The sequence below is a fragment of the Ranitomeya variabilis genome, chromosome 7 (assembly GCF_051348905.1).
Source record: "Ranitomeya variabilis isolate aRanVar5 chromosome 7, aRanVar5.hap1, whole genome shotgun sequence".
Taxonomy (NCBI): domain Eukaryota; kingdom Metazoa; phylum Chordata; class Amphibia; order Anura; family Dendrobatidae; genus Ranitomeya; species Ranitomeya variabilis.
This window is the reverse complement of record NC_135238.1, coordinates 206,803,319-206,827,910: the sequence shown is the minus strand read 5'-3', so window position 1 is coordinate 206,827,910 and position 24,592 is coordinate 206,803,319. Positions and strand designations below refer to the sequence as shown.

General features: G+C 43.3%; 1 protein-coding gene across 3 annotated transcripts in view; it reads right to left on the bottom strand.

The window, feature by feature from the left end:
* The window catches only part of LRP2 (LDL receptor related protein 2), a 218,059-nt gene that overhangs the window by 67,404 nt on the left and 126,063 nt on the right, over positions 1–24,592 (bottom strand). For all 3 annotated transcript variants that reach the window (XM_077272772.1, XM_077272773.1, XM_077272774.1), the window contains 14 exons: positions 21,525–21,691; positions 20,284–20,427; positions 19,929–20,038; positions 17,956–18,133; positions 11,792–12,005; positions 11,284–11,523; positions 10,060–10,248; positions 7,760–8,677; positions 6,054–6,219; positions 5,771–5,929; positions 3,307–3,596; positions 3,017–3,220; positions 999–1,241; positions 131–256 (listed from right to left, as the gene is read on the bottom strand). In XM_077272772.1, the coding sequence (XP_077128887.1) occupies positions 131–256; positions 999–1,241; positions 3,017–3,220; positions 3,307–3,596; positions 5,771–5,929; positions 6,054–6,219; positions 7,760–8,677; positions 10,060–10,248; positions 11,284–11,523; positions 11,792–12,005; positions 17,956–18,133; positions 19,929–20,038; positions 20,284–20,427; positions 21,525–21,691 (3,348 nt within the window). The remainder of the gene's footprint in view (positions 1–130; positions 257–998; positions 1,242–3,016; positions 3,221–3,306; positions 3,597–5,770; positions 5,930–6,053; positions 6,220–7,759; positions 8,678–10,059; positions 10,249–11,283; positions 11,524–11,791; positions 12,006–17,955; positions 18,134–19,928; positions 20,039–20,283; positions 20,428–21,524; positions 21,692–24,592) is intronic.

Below are 24,592 nucleotides of genomic sequence, written 5' to 3'. Positions count from 1 at the left end.
CAAGTCATGAGTCGGCGACAGCAATTACTAACTTTTCCAGGCTTCCATCTACATTACTGCTGTAAAGTTCTCCAAAGTTCCGTTGTTCGGGCAGTCATTAGTAATCTGATTAAGCGCTACAAAGTCTTACCGCAATGAGTGGGGCTTTCATCGCTCATATCTCCGCAGTCATTATCTCCATCACACAGATAAGTACGAGGAATGCAAATGTTGGTGCTCTGACATTTGGTGTACCCCGGCTGACATGTGCGATCAGCTATAAAAGAGAAGGAGAAAAGTGATGAAAAATGTTTAAATAAACCGAAATCCTCAGTATCCCACCCCCACTCCTTGTTAGTAGTTGGAAAAGTTTTATTCCTTTTTTATCCTAAACATAATTTTCGGTCTGCTTAGCACACTAAAAAGTGATGACAAATGACCATGTGATCACGTATCATTATTAATGATTCATAAATTACCCTCCGTATGTTTAAAGGGATTGTTCCATGAATACTAATTGATGTTGTTAGTTTTTAATTGGAATAACCTAAAATAAAAATTATAAATGTGCATAGATATTGCAGTTAAAGATCTGTGGCGCCCCCTGGTGTTCTTTTCATTTTTTCTCTCAACGTCCCCCAAGTGTACCAGAACTGGTGGTCACACATGCTCAGTAGCTCAGAGCCACCGCTCAAGGTTGCCAACATAATTTTTTTTTAATCAAATTATCATGGATAAACAACATATTTTTACGGACATATCGGAAAACCGTAATAAATCATTATGATTATAAGTGATACGTTTGGGTGCAAAAATGTTGTGACTTTTGGCGTTTTTAACGTCACTCCCAGCCAGTTCTGAAAACTTTTTAAAAAGTAAATTTTATATCTAGCTTTAGCCTAGGGCAAAAATGAGACAATAGGTTACATACCAATTTGGAAACTCTGTAATAGGATATACGGAAATAGAAAAGTAAATAGACGTTGCATATACTTTCATCGAGACCATGGATAACTTACGGCAATTCCTCTCATCAGATGTGCCATTATCATAGCAGTTATTAACTCCATTGCAAACATACAAGCGGTTAATACACCTTCCGTTATTACAGGCAAATTCAGTGTTCGGGTCACAGGTTCTGAACAGACACCCGGCTTCATCACTATTATCCCCACAGTCATTATAGTGGTCGCAGCGGTAGTGATAGAGCACACATTTCCCATTACCACAGGTGAAGGCTGTAGGTGAGCAGGTGTGAAAAGCTGCCAAAAAAACACGGATGTAAGTGATGTGAACAGATATAGGATTGTGCTAACTGGCTATGTGGTCCTAAAATATACTATACCTGCTACAGCAAAGACCGCTGCAAAACGGACTGCATGTTGGATAAAATAATCATTAGTATTAGTAATGAAGATGTACGGGGCAGGAGTAAGTAGTAGGAGCTTAATTGCTTATAGCGAAGGGCGCCTAAAGTACAAATCATCAAACCAGAATCTGAATTTTTTATGATTTGATTTGTTCGAATCAAGCAAAATCGTGTCCTGCTGACCATCATGTTGCCTAATTGGTTTTAGGGCCAAGAGTTTAAAAAAAATAATAATATACACCTCCCCTGACACACATGCTCTCCCACGAGATCCTCTGCTGCCTCGCGTCCTTCTTCCAGCTTCTCTTCTATTTACTGTCTTCTTCACTCTTTGGCGCCTCCAGAACTCACAAGGCCTCAAGTGACTTCATGATGTCGCGGAAAAACCCACATCATCACATCGCGCAAGGCCTACTGAGCTTATGAGGCTCTAAAGTGTGAAGAAGACAGAAGAGAAGACTGGAGTTGGAGAGAGGAAGTGATCCAGAGGAGGAGCGGTTGGGGAGCTGCAGCGCCAGGACAGGTGAGGGGTGAAGTAGTATAATATTTTTTTATCCCTTTCGTTCTGGGGTCTGGAGAGACCTCAGAGCACAATAAATTACTTTTACTAGCAATTTGACTCAGGTGAAATAAACTCAACTTTAATTCAATTTCCCGGTCAAATTCGAGAGAGTTTGGAAATCAAATTTAGTCAGGCTCGTTCATCTCTAGCAGATAATATTGAAGACATCACCAAGAAGGGAAGCAACTGTCCGCAAGACATGTGATGGGTACTAGACATCAAAGTAGATGGACTTGTAGCTCTGCTTTTTATGGGGGTCATGTGGCTACACTTTTTCTGGAGGGTATGTGGTTCAGATGTTTCTAGGAACCATATGGTTGAGCCCTTAAAGGATGGCATGCACACTAAATATACTGTCAGTGATGTAGCCAAGGGCCACATCTCCCATAATGTTGTGGGTTTACTACCAATGCTCTAGAGCAGGAGTGGACAATCAGCGGTCCAGTGGTCTCATGTGGTCTTCAGTACCCTATGTGTGGCCACTAACCATCTGTCGCAGACATGCTTGTCTATGTCTAGTCTAGTCCATGTGAGAGAGAAGTGCAGTCACAGAGGACTGGTAAGTACTAATGTTGTACTCTGTGACCGTCTTTGAGATCTCTGGAGGAGGTGGAGAGATAGCCATTCATGTGCCACTTTAAGTTTTATTTCGGCCCTGTTGATGGGTTCATCTTGTCAGTGTGGCTCTTGGACGAGAAAAGGTTGTGTACTCCTTATTAGTCCAGTACTACCCTTGTAAGGCTGTGTTCACATGTGGTGATAGAGGTCATGCCGCAACTTTTAACTCTAGCTGCCCTTTTCATTGTTTTCCTGCAAAATTATTTGATCTTGCAGGGAAACAACTGTTCTACTTGCTAGACCACTCGTCAGATCATGAGGGTCTCGTAAATTTCCAGATAACAGTTGTTTCCCTGCAATATTAAGTAATATTGTAAGGACAGTGGCGGCACATGGCTAAAACTGCAGCATGACCGCTAAGATAAATGAGATGTATGGATGAAATAATGGAACAAAGTGAATATAACAAACAGTCAAGGGTTTCACCACATTGGGAGGAAAGATGAAAGGGAAAATTGCAGTTAATAGTATAATACGGATTTACTCACCACATACACGTTCCAGCTCATCGCTACCGTCCCGGCAATCATTGTCGTTGTCACATTTCCATCTTTCTGGTATGCATCGACCAGTGAGACATGTAAACTGCCCGCTCTGGCACCGGGTGGCATTATCTACAATACAGTCCTTGTTGTTGTTCGCCAGATACCAGCTTCCGGTTGAAGGACATTGGCATTCTGCTCCATTGGGACCTTTAGATTCAGACATTGATATCACGTGTTGCCAATTGTAAAAGGGAACAGAAACCTTTAACATTGACAGAGTATATAAATTGTACCTGGTGCACAGATGTGACTGCAGCCGCCATTGAACTGGTCACAGGGGCTGGCACACTGCTGTTGTTTGCTTTTAGATAAGACGTGGATATCCATTGGGCGCTGCGGCAGGTTCTGGACCATAACTATTTGGTCTGAGCCATCATGTTTATTGGCCCGGTATATACTCCTTGTGTTCCAGTCCGTCCAATAAATGTGTTGGTCATACAGGGTCATAGCAAATGGATATATGGCAGTGCTAACTACTACCTCCCGATTGGCACCAGTTAAGGAACAGCGCTCTATCTTCTGTCTGTCGGAGGAAGAAAACACGCACATTTCATATCCAATACACAGAAGTAAAGCTTCACTCAATATTAACACAGACTGAAAGAAATGTAAGGAAGACTCCATCTAAAACTGTGTTATATACCCAGTGCAAGACCTGAGAGGGCCAAGCATGATCCAGTGGCTAAGCGGGCTCCAAAGAAAAAAAAACTATGTCATGCAACCTCTGGAGACCCTGAAAAATCTGCTATTGTTACTTTGTAAGACCTTACTTTATATTAAATAAGAACAGTATAAGAATAACTCGAGCAAAAGGGTAACAATGTTTTGAACTTCTGACTTTCAGGCTCCATATCTCACCATCCACTACTGCTGAGAACATGTGTCTACCATCAATTTATAGACAATCATCTTGGCTATCTCATACATAAATTTGACCTGCAATTACTTAGCATATGATTAGTTATGCAGATTCTTGTCATGTCACTGCATTGTTATTGTTTTACTCCTAAATATCAAAATTTGTATTATTTGTTTAGAATTTTGTAAATCCACCTTGGGCTTTCAACACTGCCTGAATCCTTCTGGGCTGCTCTCAATCAGATTCAAGAATGTCTTGACTGAAATCTGATCCAAGGTCTCTTCTACACGTTCCCAAAGTTGGTGCATAATGGTTGACTCACTTGGGTATGTGTACAGATTTTTCTTCTTTTCTTCAGCTCTACCTACGAGTGTTCAATTGAGTTGAGGTCTGGGGACTTTGGCGGCCAATCCAGCACCTCTACTTTATTATCATTGAACCATTTCTTCGCCAATCACGACGTATGCTTTGGGTTGTAGTCCTGGTGGAACGCTGTCATCCTTTTCATACCCATAGTACTCGAGTGTACGAAGTAACTCGTCTTGTAAAATACTCACATATAGCGCAGCATTGAGACCACCATCGATCCTAGTCAAGTATCCAATGATTTTGGCTGTGAAACAACCCCATATTATCAGGCTTCCTCCATCGAACTTGATAGTTCCTTCAATTTCTCAATCCATTAGCCCCTTTTCCCTTGTTTCTTCCAGACCCATTTGCACCCATCAGAGCCTAATCTATTGACTTTCGTCGCTGCAAATCAACCGTTTCCAATCTTATACTTTTCGTACTTGTTTGCAAATTCAAGCCGATACCTCTTATGACAATGCTGAAGTCGAGGCTTCTTCACCTTTTTTTAGGCCACTATTCCAGATTTGTGTAATATATGTTGCACGGTGCTTGCATGGACATCTGTGATGTCACTATTACAAAGCATGAGACACCTTCACTGCTGTGTCTGTCGCACCAGAACTGATAGACCTTGTGATGAGCCGACTTGTTGACTCGGATATTTTGTCTGTACGTCCACCTCTTGGCTTTTGAATGGATGGGTGGACTTCATTTCATTTTCTTCCGACTGTCATTGCACTAACAAGATGCAGTTTATCCATTTTCCTGGCCAAGAGACCACTATTGGTGAGCTGGATGATGCTGTTTCTCTTTTCTTGGGAAATCTTATTCATGGCTGCTCCTCGATTTGAACCAGGGACCTTTCATTTGGTAATCTACCTAATAACACACTGAGCTATTAGGGAATGTGAGAACAGGTTGTAGTTTGTGGTATACAGGAAGAAAAAGATTTTTCCAGAGCAAAACAGTAACAATGCAGTGACGTGACAAGAATCTGCATAACTGATCATATGCTAAATGGTTCCAAGTCAAATTTATGTATGAGATAGCCAAGATGATTGTCTATAAAATGATGGTGGTCTCATGTTTAAAGCAATAGTGGATGGTGAAATATGGAGCCTGAAAGTCAAAAGTTCAAAACATTGTTACTCATTTTCTCGTCAGTGTATATCCAGCTAAATATTTGAATGCAGTATACACTTAGGTTTAACTTTTTTCCCACGAAGCAAGAATCACTCAGTAAAGTCTTATGAAATGGTTTGAGATTAGAAAAAAAGGGTAAGCTTTTTTCCCACTAAAACAGTGACACTTCGCCATAGGACGTGTAAGGTAGGGAGTTTAATTAGCTTTCTATAGAGTAAATAAAATACCATTATGTGATCTATTGTCAAAGCCAGGGCACAAGAAGAAGAATAATCCTCAGTATTCGCATGTTACATACTGTATGTAGTTACATTATTTACAATCCTATAGGTAATAGTACATACAAACTTGCATCAGCCCAATAGAGTCGCTCTTCTTCGTAGTCGAGGGTAAGTCCGTTTGGCCATACCAAGCTGGTGTTCACAATAACTGTACGGAAGTTGCCTCCTAGTGTAGCCCTTTCTATCTTGGCATTGGCGCCCCAATCGGTCCAGTACATGTACCTAAGAACATGGGAACAATACTTAATAATTGAAATAAAAGACAGGCACAGCCTATGTTCAATGAATATATTGGACTATAGGGGAAATTGTTTTCTTAAACATATCAATAAAGAATAGGTCCTACCCTCTGCATGGATCCAACATGATAGCTCTGGGCCGGGATACCCGAGCAATCACAGTACGATCGGAGCCATTCAGTGCCATTGAGGTTATGGTCTGGTTCAGATAGTCACTGTAATAAACCCGTTTATGGATCCAGTCAAAAGCGATGCCATCCGGAGCTCCCAAATCTGAAAGGTAATTCACCAAGCATGAGATGATTTTAGTACTCATTCATCATGAGCACTGAACACCCTAAAATACTTCCAAAATATGCATTAAATAGCGCATTGTAGATCATCGTAGTGCGCTAGGCTGTTTAGACGGCGCGCTGGCCGTTAAGTTAGCTGCAGGCTGATTAATGCATCGTTATATAACCTGGCACTTGCACTACTTGCAATAAATTGCACTTGCAGTACTGATCTGGAGTTCCTTTGCTTCATTACTTCGAGCCATATTAACAATGTTTCTGGTTGGAAACAGTCATGAAGCTTATTGACAGCCATAGCCCTTACTGTGAGTTTCCATTATACAGGAGTGCTACTCCTGCAATACTGCACAGTGCTGGGTATAAAGACTATTCTTCCAAGAATACAAATAATCACATTGAAAACGGTATGCACATCTTTGCAGAGATTTTTTTTATTTATTGTTCATTTGCATTCTAAATGCAAAATTAAGCAATTTTCTAAATAGCCTTCATTAAAAATGTTCTACCGACTTGCTGCTTCCGATGTCCTTAAGTCCTTTATCAGGCTGAGTGCTTGTGCAAAATTGATACAATTCAGTCAAAGCGCCTGCTCAGTTTTGAAGACCCTCATTACTGTTCCACTCCCTTCTCTAAGTCTTGAGATAGCAGTAGGGAGGAAGAGGAGGATTGTTTATACACAGGTCTCAGGAGTGTAGAAGGGAGAAAGCATGTACAGTCTGACAGAGGCAAGAAAATGGTATAGAAAAGAAGGAAAGCACATAAAGAGGAAATAAGTGCAGGATAGAAGCTGTGCTGATGTATGAGCTAATTAAGACAACAGCAAAACAATCTTACAGATTGAAAGCTTGTGAGCAGGGCCATCACTTCTACTGTAACAGATGAACTATGTGTTACTTTGTGTTGCCTTTTTTGTTCATAAACGTCCCTGCTTAATTGTAAAGTGCTACGGAATATCTTGGTGCTATATTAATAAAATTATTATTATAAACACAGAGCTCACATCCAACCTGTATTCCAGAGAAATACACTCCCACAGGTAAAAATATGAAAAGTGTATCACACTGCAAGTGCATCTCAGGGGGATTGAAAATGAATCAAGAAATGCAGATTGCAGACCGTAAGTTACTGCAATTTTAATAACTAAAAGTAACTTCTGTCATTTGTTAAAATCATTTTCCACATCGGAAATAAGAATGCAGCTTAGTGTCACAATAGAGACTGTAATTTAAGATCAGTAGTGATTAATTCTAGCTAACATTAGGTTTGAAGGGGTTTTCTCACTTAGATAACTTCATTCTACATGCTCCATAAGGGCAAATGGGCATCCCAGAGCTAAGGTTCTGAGTTCAGGACGTGTCATAGCCGAGCACTTCTCACTCGGAAGGACTTGGTCTGTTCATGCATTACGTAGTCTGCCAATCATTTGAATGTCAACGTCAGCCACAAGTCTGCCTGATGTTACAGATATTGCACCCTTATCCATGAGTTGGTCATTGGGTCAGCTTCATTGCATACCTTACCTGATGCCACCGTTGTATGTTGATTTAACGCGGAAAGACCAAAGTAGAGAATTTCACTCCGTCCAGCTCCGGCACTTCGGGTGTAGTATATTCTGTTATCTAAGCTGTCATAATCCAGAGCCACTGCTGTCCTAGGAACGTTTACCCTGGGGAAAGGAGGGCTGTGATTCTCAGGGTCTAGAGGCAAACTATTAATGGAGCCTTCAAGGGCAAATATCAAGTAGTCATCTGTGGAGATGATACATCTTGTTCCATCACTCCCAATTGCCCCAAAGGCACAACCACATTTTTGTGTCTGTGTGCCAGGTAAGGCAAAGCAGAAGTGAGCACAACCCCCATTATTCACCAGACACGGATTATTGTTGATCTCCTGGGGTAAAACTGGCTGATAACGTTTGTCGTATACTGTAACGTCTCTAAGAAGATTAATATTATCCCTGAGGACAGTTGGTGTTTCACTATTTCCAGGTTCCTTGCTGGCTTGGAAGACCTTTTTCAAGTTTCGATCCACCCAAATAATTGTGTTCTCAAATACAGTAATCCCATAAGGAGTTGGGTAACGGTTTCCATATCTCACTATTTCGATTTCACCACCTTCTGGTCCAACTCTTGCAATCATATCCAAAGAGTCGTCTACCCAATAGACATAACCGGTGTCACGATCCACAGCTAATCCTCGCGGTGTCACAATTCCCTCAGACACCAGAACTGTTCTATTGGTGCAATCCAAAAATGCCCGTTCAATTTTAGGATTTTGTCCATAATCTGCCCAAAAGAGGTATCTGTTTTTGGGGTCTACTACAATATGCCTGGGCATATCCACTGACGTTTTCATCAGCACACGACGATATGTTGTGTTCAGGCGAACTATTTCGATGAAGGTTTCAGTCAGGAAAGCGTTGGTGAAGTAGAGATTTCCTAAAAAAGAAATGTACAATTGGGAAAAAGTAAAACCACAAATATGAAATTCACACACTGGGGTTTATTATCTATGGGCTATACAGCATTCGTTTTCGCACATCAGCAGTTAAAAAATGTACAAGACCAAATTCAGCTTACTTTGTTAAGAATTGCAATATTCGTAAAAATCGGATGATTTAATGGATGACCAACTTTTTTTCCACAACGAAAGGCTTGAATAGGTGAGACTCATCAGAAATATGAAAGATACTACTACAGTGTTCCCCAACTCCAGTCCTGGTACAGTGGCATACATAGAAATCACTAGGCCCCATAGGAAAAGTTCTAATTGCCCCTTGACCCACCCTCCACAAAAAATATCTATAATAAATATATATATGCTGTATATATCGGAATCATATCTCCCAACTTTTATAAACCAGGAGAAGGGTATGCATTGTGACACGGACACAGTACTTATGTCTCTATTGAAGCCCCTTAGTGTTCACCAAAGATTTACCCGTTGGTGGCCATAAGTGAGTATGATGATTCCAAAAATTCCCCCACCCATGCACAGACTGAGTATGGTATCTGCCCCAGTTTCACCCCATACATACAGTATAGAAAGTGATGACTCCATGGTGCCTCCAGCAAACTATGATGTCCTCATAGTTCCACCAACACAGTATAATACCCCCAGAGCATGATGCCCCTAAAGTTCTTCCTATAGTATGATATCGCCATAGTTCTTGTTACACACACAGTATCATGGCCCCCACAAAGTATGAATACCCACACAGCCACTTGCTCAGTATGAGTGCCCCCACAGACCTCCACACAGTATGAGGGCCCCCACAGCCCAACAAAGAATGAGGGCCCCCATTCAGTATGATGGCTGCCACAGCCCCTCCACTCAGTACAATGGTAGCTCTTGAGGACTGGAGTTGAGGAACACTGTACTAGTGCATGCTGAGATTTTTTTTCTTTTCATCTTTTCATGCGGATATTCGGTCAGTGTGAAAAACACTGTCATCCGAAAAGTCTTATTAAATAACATTGGTCCAGGTGGTTGAACGAAGCTTTACTATTAGTGATATCTCATAGCTGCTTATCACAGTCCAAATATTTCACACAAAGGTTTTAAATAAATTCCAACACTGCCACTTTGGTGGTTCTCGTCAGTATCGGAAGTGATGACTTCCCATCCATCAATCACTTGACCTCTGCTAACAATCATTGGCCAGTGATTGGTCTCAGGAGACATAGGCTTAATGTCACTGGGACATTTAAAGGTTAAATTATGTTTTTTTAATTTAGAACATTCCATACTTTAGGAATAATGAAAAAAAACCTTAAAAAATATACAATCTTATGAAACAAATGCACTTGGTTTAACCTACCTGCCACCCAGTCAACAGCGATCCCTCGAATTCCATTCCTCCCAATACCACCAGTGACAACATTTCTAAAGAAGGAGCCATTTGGTTTAACACGGCGGATCGCATTGTATCCAGATACAGTGCTGCTGAAGTCACACCAATATATAAAACCAGACTGCATGTGAACATCCACGTGAAGTGCATTACGACCTGCAGAAAAAAATGTGCTAACATCAGTATCCTCATCCTTTAAGATTCAATTGAATATGGGTGGGTGGAGGAGCAAATAAAGGGAATCGTTCTAGTATATGGCAGTTAGACATGTTGAGAATGTCCATAAATATGTACAATCACATGCTTTTAGCCAATGAAACAAAATGTTGCATATACTGGGACAGTTCTGCGCCTGCTCAACTGGCTGCAAAATTTCAATGCAGCCAATAGTAATTGGTGCTCGAAAGCTAAAGTTGTCAGAGTTGAGTTTGTTGTGATATCAAATCTCCGCTTTGAAGTAGCAATGATGCATTTATCCAAACCCCAAAGACTAGTCTAAAGGTACCGTCACACTCAGCGACGCTGCAGTGATATAGACAATGAGCCGATCGCTGCAGCGTCGCTGTTTAGGTCGCTGTAGAGACGTCAAACACAGCAGCTCCAGAACAATGCAGGAGCGATCCTGTGACGTAACGGCGACTCACTTATCGTTCTCACAGGTCGTTAGCTCCATGTAAAACATTGCTGACATCGTTGCTTTTGCTGTCAAACACGACGATACACGCCGACCTGACGACCAAATAAAGTTCTGGTCTTCTAGCTCCGACCAGCGATGGCACAGCGGGATCCAGATCGCTGCTGCGTGTCAAACACAACGAGATCGCTATCCAGGACGCTGCAACGTCACGGATCGTTGTCGTTCTCGTTGTAAAGTTGCTGAGTGTGAAGGTACCTTAACAAATTAGTCTCCACTACAATATGCAAATTGCCTCTTCTGAGAAAAAGAGGACTTTACTCTATAGCGCCACCTATTGGAAGTAGCGATCCTACAAGTCACAATCAACCCTTTAACGAGTCGTGCAATATGACTTAGGACGAAAGCCAAATCAGTATCTCCACTACAATGGCATTTACTCAAGATCAGCAAAGATAAGGTTGGTATTATCTAATGGCACGCAGAACAAATGTTGTCTATTTGGAAATTGAACTCCAAAAAGCTGTAAACACTGGTGCTAAATAAAGGTCACCTACCTCGTCCAGCCATGGGTACCATAGCTTCAGAGTGGTCTGCGGATTCTAAGCTGAATCCTTTGATTGCTGTGAGCATAGACACCACAATAAAGGAATTGTATGGCGTGCAGGTTCTGTTATCAGCGCTCAGCCTGAATCCTGTAGCACATGCGCAAGAGAACCGGCCACTGGGTTTGGGCAAACATAACTGCTGGCAGGTATCAGGGTTATTGCTGCATCCATTAGAAGAACCGGACACTTCTGTATAGACAAAAAAAAGTACTTTCATTGCAAAAGTCCATGAACATATTGTCACGAGTGTGTCACGCCAACCTGGGAGAGGAGATTAGCTGCAGTGGTCACATGCCTGTTCGGCAGGATAAGATGTACAAATAGATGAAATCTGCAGAGCAATATAGACCGGTGGAGTCTTGGGCGAAGCAGGAAAAGGCGCAATGAGTTTCGGTAAACAAAAACCCCTTAAAAAAAGAAAAATCAAATTGACCTACTATTGTAAAGAAGTACTCACTGTCTCTGTAGTGGACACGTAGACACTTAAGTCCTGAGACATTGTCTCGCATGACCACTTTGTTAGATCCTGTAGATTTATCCACTCGCTCAATGGCCTCATAGTCCCGGTCAGTATAGTACAGGAAGTTCTCGTGGACCGCTATACCCCAGGGGTGTGAGAGATGCTGCACTATAGTAATTCTGTTTGTTCCATCCACATTTCCTCTTTCAATCTACAAAGAAAATTATGGATTTATTACAATGATTACCTATAGTGAAACAATGTTCCAGAAACCATAGCTGTATAAAAGCTCTATTATATGAGATCAGCATCATTAATGCATAATGGAAGTAAGGATGAAAAAATATTTATGGATGTGAATGGTGGATAATAAAAAAATAAAACTTTGGATATAGAAAGAATTTTTAACAATGCTGAAAATGGCACCGAAAAAAGGAGATTTTTGTTTACTTACCGTAAAATCTTTTTCTCCGAGCCACTCATTGGGGGACACAGGACCATGGGTGTATGCTTGCTGCCACTAGGAGGACACTAAGTAGACAGAAAGATTAACTCCTCCTCTGCAGTATACACCCCTTCACTGGATACAATTTCAACCAGTTCGGTAGTAAAGCAGTAGGAGCATGAACAAAGACAACTATGTCAAAACCAAAGAAGTAACAACAAGCCAAAACAGGCTAACAGGGTGGGTGCTGTGTCCCCCAATGAGTGGCTCGGAGAAAAAGATTTTACGGTAAGTAAACAAAAATCTCCGTTTCTCCTACGCCTCATTGGGGGACACAGGACCATGGGACGTACAAAAGCAGTCCCTGGGTGGGGAGCAATATGCTAATACCCCATGTACCACTGGCTTACGGCTTAAGGAACTGCCGCTTGCAGAATGCGCCTGCCAAGGGCGGCGTCTGCAGAAGAGATAGAATGAATGTGGTAATGCTTGGTAAAAGTGTGCAAACTGGACCACGTCGCAGCCTTGCAGACCTGCTGTGCCGACGCCTGATGCCGAATGGCCCACGAGGCGCCCACCGACCGAGTGGAATGAGCCTTGATCCCAGGTGGGATAGGCACACCTTTGACACGATAGGATTCTTGAATGGCTGACCGAATCCATTTTGCCAGAGTGGCTTTTGAAGCAGGAGAACCCCTCCTGGGCCCCTCTGGAAGTACGAACAGGACGTCTGACGTGCGAAAGGAAGCCGTCCTCGAGACGTACCGACGAAGAGCCCTCACCACATCAAGAGTGTGTAGAGCCTTTTCGATGCGATGGACAGGTGTCGGGCAGAACGAAGGTAGAACAATCTCCTCATTGAGGTGGAAAGAGGAGACGACCTTGGGCAAAAAGGTGGGAGAGGTCCTCAATACCGCCTTGTCCGGATGAAAAATTAGAAAGGGAGGGCGGCAGGAGAGCGCAGCCAACTCCGAGACCCGTCTGATGGACGTGACGGCTACCAGGAAGACTACCTTCCAAGAAAGGAAGGTTAAGGAAACGTCCTGCAGCGGTTCGAAGGGAGCCTCCTGAAGAGCTCCGAGAACTAAGTTGAGATCCCACGGATCCAAGGGTGACTTGTAGGGAGGCGCCACACGGGAGACTCCCTGGAAAAAAGTTTTCACCGGCAACCTATTGGCAATCTTCCGCTGGAAAAGAACTGACAATGCCGAAACCTGACCCTTTAGGGAGCTAAGGGCAAGTCCCGACTCTAGTCCGGACTGAAGAAACTCCAGTATGGAAGGAATAGAAAATACTAGAGGAGACCGTCCCTGTGCCTCGCACCATGAGAAAAAAATTCGCCAGGTACGGTGGTAACTACGCATGGAAACAGGTTTCCTAGCTCTGGTCATGGTGGAGGACACCCTGGGAGAGAAACCCGCTTGGCCTAGAATCCAGGACTCAACAGCCAAGCCGTCAAAGACAGGGCCCTTGAGTTCTGGTGGTAAATTGGGCCCTGTGAAAGAAGATCCGCGCGATCCGGGAGACGCCAGGGGACGTCGGTTACCAGCTGAACCATTTCGGCGTACCATGCCCGACGCGGCCAGTCTGGCGCGACGAGAATCACTGGTACCCCCTCTGCCCTGATCTTTTTGATGACCCTCGGTAGTAGGGGAAGAGGAGGAAAAATGTACGGGAGGCGGAATTGGCGCCAAGGCAGGACCAGGGCGTCTACTCCGAGGGCCCGTGGGTCGAGGGACCGAGCAAGGAACTGAGGAACCTTGTTGTTCATCCTGGAAGCCATGAGATCCACATCCGGGGTCCCCCAGCGATGGCAAATCTGCTGGAAGACCTCCGGGCGGAGGGACCACTCTCCGGAGGCGATGCCCTGGCGGCTGAGGAAGTCCGCCGCCCAATTTTCCACACCTGGAATGTGGATCGCCGAAATGGGCGAATGGTTCGACTCCGCCCAATGGAGGATGTGAGACACCTCGAGCATGGCCGTTCTGCTGCGGGTTCCGCCCTGACGGTTGATATATGCCACGGCCGTGGCGTTGTCGGACTGGATTCTGACTGGATGACCTGCCAGAAGTCGGTGAAACTGGTACAATGCTAGCCTGATAGCTCGAATCTCGAGGATATTGATGGCAAGGCGAGACTCTTGAGCGGACCACCGCCCCTGGGCTGTGTGATGGTTGAAGACCGCTCCCCAGCCCATGAGACTGGCATCGGTGGTCACCACCAGCCACCGTACTGGGAGAAAGGACCTTCCCTGAGTTAGGGAGGACTTCAGCGTCCACCACTTGAGGGTCTTCCTGACCCGAGGGGACAGGATGAATCGGCGGTCAAGGGAGGACGGATTGCCGTCCCAAGCCGACAATAGTGCATGCTGCAGGGGACGGAGGTGAAACTGCGCAAATGGGACCGCTTCCATGGCCGCTACCATCTGCCCGAGAACTCGCATGCTGGCGCGAATGGAGTGGGATACTGGGCGAGAAAGACGCTGGGCTCCCTGCTGCAAGGCCAAAACCTTGTCTTGAGGGAGTATGACCAGACCGCGGGAAGTGTCCAGTATCATCCCCAGGAAGGAAATCTGTTGAGCCGGAATTGGAGAAGATTTTTCGAAGTTTATCTTCCATCCCAGACGAGAAAGAGTATCCACCGTGAGAACGACGGACTCTTCGCACGCTGGGTAGGAAGGACCCTTTATCAGTAGGTCGTCCAAGTACGGAATTACCACCACTCCCCTGGAATGAAGAATGGCCATGGCAGCCGCCATGACCTTCGTGAAAACTCTGGGAGCGGTGGCGAGACCGAAGGGCAAGGCCACAAATTGGAAGTGTTCCCCGCAAAAGGCGAAGCGAAGGAACTGCTGATGCGGAGGGAAAATCGGTATGTGCAGGTAGGCATCCTTGATGTCTATGGATGCCAGGAATTCTCCCTTTTCCATAGACGCGACCACAGAACGGAGGGATTCCATCCTGAAGTGTCTGATTTTTATGAATCTGTTTAGTAGCTTCAGGTCTAGGATCGGACGAAGAGATCCGTCCTTCTTTGGGACCACGAACAGATTCGAATAGAAACCCTTGAATCTTTGTTCTAGGGGGACCGGAATGATGACTCCGTCCCTTTGTAGTGCCCGTATTGCCTGGAGAAACGCTGTGGCCTTTGACCTTTGAGGGCAAGATTGGAAGAAGCGTGTAGGGGGGGGGGAGGAAAATTCTATTTTGTATCCGGTGGAAACCAGTTCTCTGACCCACTCGTCGGAAACGACTGAGAGCCAGGTCTGATGGAACAAGAGTAGACGTCCGCCTACTTTGTCGGAGTCCACCGGATGATGCAAGGAGTCATTGGGCAGAGGATCCCTGGGATGCGGATCCCTTAGATCCGGGAGGTTTAGGCCTGGGTCTCCAGTTGCGATTAGGTCTGTAAGAGACCTGGGTGCCTCGGCCACCGCGCGAACCTCGTCCTGATGCGGGGGTAGAAGATGAGGAAGACCAATTGGTATTGGGCCGAAAAGGCCGAAATGGAGGTTGCTGCTGGTACCGAAAGGGCCGGGTAGGCTTTTGCTGGGGGAGAAATTTACTTTTCCCTCCGGTAGCATCCGAGATCATTTGGTCCAATTTTTCTCCAAATAACCGACCAGCCTGGTAAGGCAGGGCAGTTAGAGAACGTTTAGAAGCCGAATCTGCTCGCCAATCCCTGAGCCACAGGGCTCTCCTGATGGAGATTGCATTGGCGGCTGCCTGTGCAGCGCAATTAGCTGCGTCCATAGAGGCGTTGACTATGAAGTCTCCGGCCTGCACTATCTGGTTAACCAGGATGCTGGCTTCTGGAGGTAAATCACTGGCTTGGATGTTAGAGGAAAGAGTCTCAGTCCAAGAGACCATAGCCTTAGCCACCCAGGAGGCGGCGAAGGATGGGAAGAGAGACGCTCCTGTGGCCTCGAAGGCGGAACGAGCCAGATAATCAATCTGACGATCGGAGGGATTCTTAACGGAGGAACCGTCCGAAAGAGACAGGATGGTCTTGGACGCGAGGTGTGACACAGCCGGGTCCACCGAGGGAGACTGTAGCCAGTCTTTGACTAATTCCCGAGAAAAGGGGTATTTGGCCTCTATGAATTTTTGTCCTATGAAGCGTTTATCTGGGCGATCCCTATGTTTTTGTACAACCTCCTTGAAGTGGGGGTGAGTGACAAAAACCTTTTTAACCCGTTTAGTTTTTTTTGAAAGACACCGCGTGTTCGGGTTCCGATGCGGAGTCCTCAGTCACCTTCAGGGTCTGGTTTACCGCCTCAATGAGAGAGTCGAGAGACTCCTGGGAGGAGGGGGGGTCCTGAACGTAGGAAATGTCGGACTCATATTCAGAGCCATCCGATTTAGGAGAAGGGGACCGGGAAGCAGAGCTTGCGGGTACTGAAGGGCCCGCTAGCTGATGGTCAGGGGATGAAACGTGAACACGTTTTCTAGAGCCCCGGGTGGAAAGTGACCGGGTACGCCCCCTGCTGGTAGACGAATCCATATCGTCGTCTGAATCCTCCATGGTCCGACCTGGAGGGGGGCCCCGGAGGGAGTCAATTGCCCTGGCTAGGGAAGCCACAGATCATGACAGAGAGGCTGCCCACCCAGGGGGGCTAGGCTCTACCGGGTCGACGACTGCGGCATCGGCGACGGTACCGGCGTCGGCAAGGGGCGGCTGCACAGAGGGCGAAACGAGGAACCGTTGCCCTGGCGCAAACTTTTCGTGCGCCATACGTCGCAGGAGAGGAACGGGGAGGTATACTCGCCGTGCTCGCCTGTTGTTGGTTCGGGGGAGAGCGGACCTTATGAAAAAAAGGACCCGTCGCCCCCTTCACTCCGTTAAATAAAAAATTAAAAATTTACATAAAATTAAAAAATCAAAAATTAAGATAAAATTGGGGTCTGGGAAAAAAGACCCAAGTGCCTCCTAAGACACTAAGCAAGAACTGGTTGAAATTGTATCCAGTGAAGGGGTGTATACTGCAGAGGAGGAGTTAATCTTTCTGTCTACTTAGTGTCCTCCTAGTGGCAGCAAGCATACACCCATGGTCCTGTGTCCCCCAATGAGGAGTAGGAGAAACAAATACTATCAGTGAACCAATGAACCTAATACTCTCAGCAGAAATGACTGGACTATATATATATATATATATATATATATATATATATATATATATATATATATATATATATATATATATATATACACAGTATATATATATATATATACATATATATATATATATATGTGCTTTTGCATAGTTTCCAATAGTTTTGAATTTGCCATGACGCTCTCAATTTTCTGAAAGAAATCTGAGCAAATTCCTGGATGGAAAGATACAACAGAGTTTGTGTAAACCTCATCCAAAAGTAGGTGGCCCATCTTGTTTATATGACATTGCCTGGAGGGATTGTGGATGCTCTGGGGCAGGACTCAAGGTGGAAATTATGATCCTTATGTTGGAAAGTATGACCTTAGTCTACAACAAGCGGTTGCAGCTGTTGCAACCCAAACAGATACACAATGCCTCGAGAGTCAATTATTTCAAGGGGGGCTTCTTTTTGGGAAAAGTCTGGAACGCTGCCATGAAGGGGGTCTGTATTAACAACTACTTTCTGAAAAGTTACTATTAACTTTTTTTCAGTATTTGTTGCACTAAAACATGAAAGAGCATAAAGCTACTACTGTGAATGATACAGAATGTGATTTTTACCACTCCGCTGCCAGTAACGGCCCAGTACAGTTTCTGTTCAGCGATGTCAATTGTGATAAACTCAACGTGATCAAGGTTGTTGGTGTACAAGACAGTCGGGTCGGACCCATCCATATGTGCACTGGCAATCTTTGGAGGAACTCCACTTTCAGTGCCCTGGTCCGTCCAGTACATCTTTCTAGAAAGAAAAATTTTAGTTTATGAAACAAAAAATATTTCCAAAATTAAAAGGTTAATGTAATAATTAGTTTTAGGTAAGTAAAAAAATGTCAGGCACATAAAATGTACAGTGTATGAAATATACAGCCGGTCGGAGCTTTCCCCAGTTGACCACCCTTCTAAAGTCAGACGTGTGGCACTCAGCTTATTGTAGATCTAAGTTCAATCCATATATGGTTGAGGAGTAACTCAAAAAAAAGTTCTATTTAATTAGTGGTCAGTCTTTGCAAAATGATGAATCTTTTTAATGTACTCCATTACCTTATTTTGCTTCCTTTTCTCCCAAACTCCATGCTGAAAGGACTGTTTTATCTGCCTTGTTCAAGCACTCGGAGTAGCTGTTTTGAGCTGAAGGTCTAGCAAACATCTGTACTCCAGTGTCAGCTTCACTGTTCCCCTTCCCCATGCTCAGATGCAATTCACAAACTCTATTCCTGTCTGAGCACTGTGGAGGGGAGCGATGAAACAAACACTGGTGTACGGATAATTGGTAGATCTGCAGTCCAAAACAGCTCCTCTAAAATGCACGATGGAGACAGTTCAAACAGCCCATTCTACATGGATTTTGGGGATAAAGGGAAGCAAAATAAGATAATGGAGCACATTAAAAAGATTCATCATTTTGCAAAAAGTGACCAAAAATTAAATAATAATAAAAGTTCAGTTACTCTCTAACGAGGACCTCTCAAAGGTAAAAAGTGGCCAGTGTAGGTCCTCTTTAAAGGGGTATTCCCATCTCTTGGGATCTTATCCCAATATGTAGTAGGTGTAATAATGATAATATTAGCAAATACCTCCAATTAGAAATGTAATATAGTTTTTCTGATTTTCTAAGTCTCTTTCCTCATGTGCAGGCATTGCATGACCTTAGGTATCCATGGTTACGATCACTAGCAACTAGATAACTAGCTGTCACTATGTTAGTGGTCATAACTATGGATATCTAAGGTCCTGCAATGCCTGCACATGAGGAACGAATCATAGCGGAATCAGGAAAACTACACTACATTTCTAATTGGAGGTATTAGCTAATATTATTACTACAACTACTACATGTCAGGATAGGATCTTTGAGAAGGGAAAATCCCTTTACGCATGCTATAGATACCCATATTTCTGGAAATCAGTAACAGTCTAAAATCACAGACTTTATGAATTAAATCTACTTACAGTCGATCAAGACACTTTAAATGACCTGAAGAAAATCTGAATGACAATAAATTTATACTTTAAACAGGTTGTCTAGGACTAAATTTATTTTTTTAATATAAGCCAAAAAATTTACAAGCAGGTAGTTGTTAACTGATTAGCTAGTTAGTAACTAACTGCCTGTTCTATCCGGTGCTGGCTCAGAGCAGTCACTGACCGCTCCTGCCGGCGATTCAGCTGCTCCTCATCAACAGAGCAGCTCTTCTTCTTATGACTGCCACTGTCATATTAATTGATAGCCGGCTTCCAGCAATCAGCATGATATCGGCAGTCTCACCCAACTAACAGAGAACAGTGGAAGAGAAGCCGCTGCTCTATCAGCTGAAACTGTGGAATCTCTGGTAGGAGCGACCAGTGACCTATCTGTGCTGGCAGAGAGCTGTGCCGGGCACAACAGGCAGGTAGTTAGCAACTACCTACCTGTTAGTTATCAGACCACAGTAAAAGAAATATATAGTTAGTCCTGGATAACCTCTTTAATGACCATGATTGGATGTAACTGCTACAATTATATGCAAAGTATATAGCAAAACTGTGTATCATACCCTCTGGCTGGGTCAACAGCTATTCCAAGTGGCCTTCCTGCTCCTGTAGGTGTCCCGTCATTTGTAATAATAGTTTTCCTATACTTTACATCTCCATAAAGCTTTAGAACCTTAAATGATAAAGAAGAAGATGTGCATGTGAGATACCATAGAGAATATAGTCTATGACCTCTGATCTTTGACTTCAATAGGCCATAGAGGTACAGATTAAGGGGCACAGGAAAAAGTCTTTAACTTTAATAATAAAGTAGGTTAAATGTACATAAATACATTTAATTTTTCCTGATATAAATGGCTATTGTGCTGACTTAATACATCTTGCAAGCAGCCTGTCAGTATTACATATATAGATTACCTCTATTGATTGTGTTGCTGGATTTGTGTAATAAAGGTTCCCTGAAATCCAGTCTAAAGCCAGACCAACAGGTGTGCCCATGATAACAGATGGCGCGAACGCCGTCCTGTTAGTTCCATCTGCCTTGACTCGGTGTATTTCACCCTGGAAAGAAAGAAGAAAAAAAGCTTAATTCCTTATCTACAGGTATGTTACGAGATGGACGTGTCGCCCACGTTCCCCTTGAAGAAATAAGTTTATTGTGATGTAATGTGAGCTGTAATGTTAATTGTGCTATGAATAAATGGAGTTAATATGTGTATTGTTAAGATGTGTTGTGATGCATTATAATGTTTGCCTGTTTAATGTTTTGCATTGTTAGTGATGAAGCTGTATTCTGCCCAGCAACAGAAAGTTGACAGGATAGTGAGAGTTAAGAGTTGGGACTAACCCAGAGAGGGGCTACGCAACAAGATTAGAAAGGACTTCCTGGTAGTGAAGTCAGATAGGGCCTGGAGTGCGTAGTAAGGAGACCAAAAGTTCCAAGGTGAGCAGTGCCGCATTCTGGGGTGACTCTAAATGAGAGAAGACCGAAAGAAAAGGGATAGCAAGATCCGGAATAGAAGACCGGTACTTGGGAAAGACACCTAGCTACAAGGCCAAGAGTTTATAACATTTGAAGGCAATGCACCTAAACATGACTGAGTACGTGAGACAAGTAAAGTGTCCCTGGTGGAAGTTCCAGAGCATCAGCATTTCAGGCCGGACTAGCACCCAAGAGGGAAAAGAGGATGCGGAACTGCGGGACAAGTAAACGACTCTTGCTAAACAGGATTGTAGTGTTAAAGCTGGGTTGTGGTGAAGTAGTGAGAAACAATGGACATAGAGAAACGAAGGAAGGCAACAGTGTGGAAAATGCTTTAAATTGTAAAGGAAATATATTCTCTACCAAGTTCCCGTTAAGTAAAAAGTTTATTTGTTAATGGTGGTCTTCCTCACTGAACTGTGAAACATCTGGTCCTGGCAAACCAGCAACATCGGTTACATGCAACCTGTACGAGCGTAGAGCCCTCACAGCACAAGTCCACACACCCATTTGGGACCCCTACCTTCATGTAACATGTCAGGGCACCACAGACGGGGGTGCTATGCCCATGGCTACCGCCCTGTGCCACATTACAGATGTAGCGAACGTGAGGTTGTCCGCGTAGAAGAACTTAATTGAGTGAGCAATTCAGCTTTGCTCAAATTACAGTACGTACAGGATTTTCAATCCAATAGATCATTTCCTCGGAGTCGTCAAATTCCACATCATATCCATTCGTGATGCCTGCTATTGGTACCATAGCATCATTGGTCTTTTCCAAGGGGTCAAGAGACATCCCATATATGATGTTATCTCTTATAACAATGAGGAAAGGCTTATCATCTGTGGAAAAAAAGTATAGCTATGTTAAAATAGGTAAGGCTATCCTGAAAAAGTGTACGCTTGGGATATGTTTTGCTTTTGTTTTCTCAAGTGTTTGGGGTTGAGCTGCCGTACCTTATGCAACCAAAAGTTGTGTATATCTATCGTGCTGAGAAGGTTGCAGGCATCAGACCCCACTGATTATATTGTACATTTATGACTTATCCTATAGATAGGCCATCAATTGAAATTTCTGTATGACCCCTTTAAAGAGTAACTAATAGTGATGAGCGAGTATGCTCGTTGCTCGGGTTTTCCGGAGCACGCTCGGGTGACCTCCGAGTATTTGTTAGTGTTCGGAGATTTAGTTTTCATCGCGGCAGCTGAATGATTTACAGCTTCTAGCCAGGCTGAGTACATGTGGGGGTTGCCTGGTTGCTAGGGAATCCTCACATGTAATCAAGCTGGCTAGTAGCTGTAAATCATTCAGCTGCCACGATGAAAACTAAATCTCCGAACACTAACAAATACTCGGAGATCACCCGAGCATGCTCTCGAAAACCCGAGCAACGATTATATTCGCTCATCACTAGTAACTAACCTTTGTTTATGTTTTATAATAATAATTTTGTCTAGTATGAAAAGTTATGAAACTATGTAAATCACTATAGGATTTTCCTTCATTCCTATGTCAAAATCGCATGTAAGTGACTTCCAAGCCGCGCTTTTCCCCCGTGTATTTGCCTGCCTTCTACTGTATTGATATCAGAATGCCCTTATTTTGCAGATGATGGCAGTGAAAGCGTCAGCACTTGTATCTTCTTCTGAGTGCTTTACCTATTGGAACAACCTTCTGCAGCAGAGGCTTTCAGCAGGGTAAGACACAAGTGCGGACACTTTCACTGCCAGCATCTGTACTCCAAATAAATATGTTTTGGTGTAAAAAAAAAAAGCTAAAAACAAGAAAATATACTAGGGAAATGCAGAGGTATGAAAGTCATTTGCATGCAAGTTTTTTTTTTTACAAAAATGAAGACAAATTCCCTAATAAAGTGATTTTTGAAGTTTTATAACTTTTCATGCTGGACAAAAGTTTTTTTAAAAATGAAAATGTAAGTACTCTTTAAAGGGAACCTGGCCGCTGTTACATGCAGTCCAAATCACGTGCAGCATGTATCAGGCAATGACTGTATTATTTCAGCCATGTATGTTTAACACTGCGGCATTTCAGAAAATAACAGTTTAAAGCTGTCCAGGATCAAGTTACACAGGTGGTGACTAGTTGAATAGGCCGGTCACAATTGGATTCTTCCCGCCCACTGCCAATGACTGACAGGTGTCTCCCTAAACCAGCACGCAGAGAGACCTGTCACTCAAGGGGAACTGGCGGGAGAAGCCACCGAGGACCGGCCTTTTCAACGAATCTCCTATGTGGCGACTTTTAAAGTAGGTCAGAGTCAAACATACATGGCTGAAATCATAGAAGCCAGTGTCTGATACATGCTGCACGCCGTTCGGGCAGCATGTATCCACTGTCAGGTTCCCTTTAAATACTTTTTTTAGTGTATAAGTAGCATAGATTGATTCTTCTGCATTTCTGTTCCCAAGATATCTTGTATCATGCATGGCCAATAAATGGCGGCTTTACATAAACATTAGAACTACTGCTATTCTGCCAAAAGCCCAGAAATAACAGGTTAAGTGAAGTCACTAATTGCAATTACTTTTTAATTAAGTCCAAATTAGGGGCACATCTCATTGCACTTGCAATTATCATTCCACTTAAGTATCTCACACTGAGTAAACAGTGAAATGAATATCCTCCTGTTCAGCGAAGCATATGCTATTTGACCACAGGCACAGACTGATCTTATATATACTGTACTATATGTATAGAACACAAAAGAAAATGCTAAAAAATAACACAACATTTATAAATATGTCATTATTAGCCTTTCTGAGCGATTTAACTATAGTTATATTATTTATTATCATTTATTTTATTGTTTTTATAACAATAAAGTGCATGATTTTATACTTTAGATTAACCTATTTCTTTTTTTTATTTTTTATTTTTTCTACTTTTATGGCCCTTAAAATTGAATTACGGTATATTATATATCATTACATTTAATATATTTTTTGGAGGAGTGCCTGATTACATGTTGTTATGTCTTTAAATAGAGAACTCAAGCTTTAAACTATGTGAAACGTTTAAAGATCTTTTTAATTGTTGTCTTTTTTTTTTTCATTTACAGTAGATGCAATTTCGGATCTCAGGGTGAACTATATTGCTATGTTGAAATGAAGACAATAGATCAGAATGAACATACCAAAATCTAATCTTTGTGCTGAAAGTTTGTGCTGGCAGACAAAAATAACACTGTCATCAAGGATTAGGATCATAATAAGTCTCAGAAGACTGAGCAAAGGTTCGGTCGTCTTTTTTTTTTCAATCATTAGCAATAATTAAAATCTTTCGCAATTAAATTAACAGGTGATACAATCTCTATGGTAACGGGGCTGGAGCATTGGGTCTGTCATTCACTCAGTGTAGACTTTGATCTTTCATAAATGATAAAAATGGTGGTTTTGCCCTTTTTTTCTTAAGGATATCAATATATTAGTGGAACAATGAAAGTGAGGGTGAGTAAAGCACAGTGAGGGTGAGTAAAGCACAGTGGGGGTGAGTAACGCACAGTGAGGGTGAGTAAAGCACAGTGAGGGTGAGTAAAGCACAGTGAGGGTGAGTAAAGCACAGTGGGGGTGAGAAAAGCACAGTGAGGGTGAGTAAAGCACAGTGGGGGTGAGAAAAGCACAGTGAGGGTGAGAAAAGCCAAGTGAGGGTGAGTAAAGCACAGTGAGGGTGAGTAAAGCACAGTGAGGGTGAGTAAAGCACAGTGGGGGTGAGAAAAGCACAGT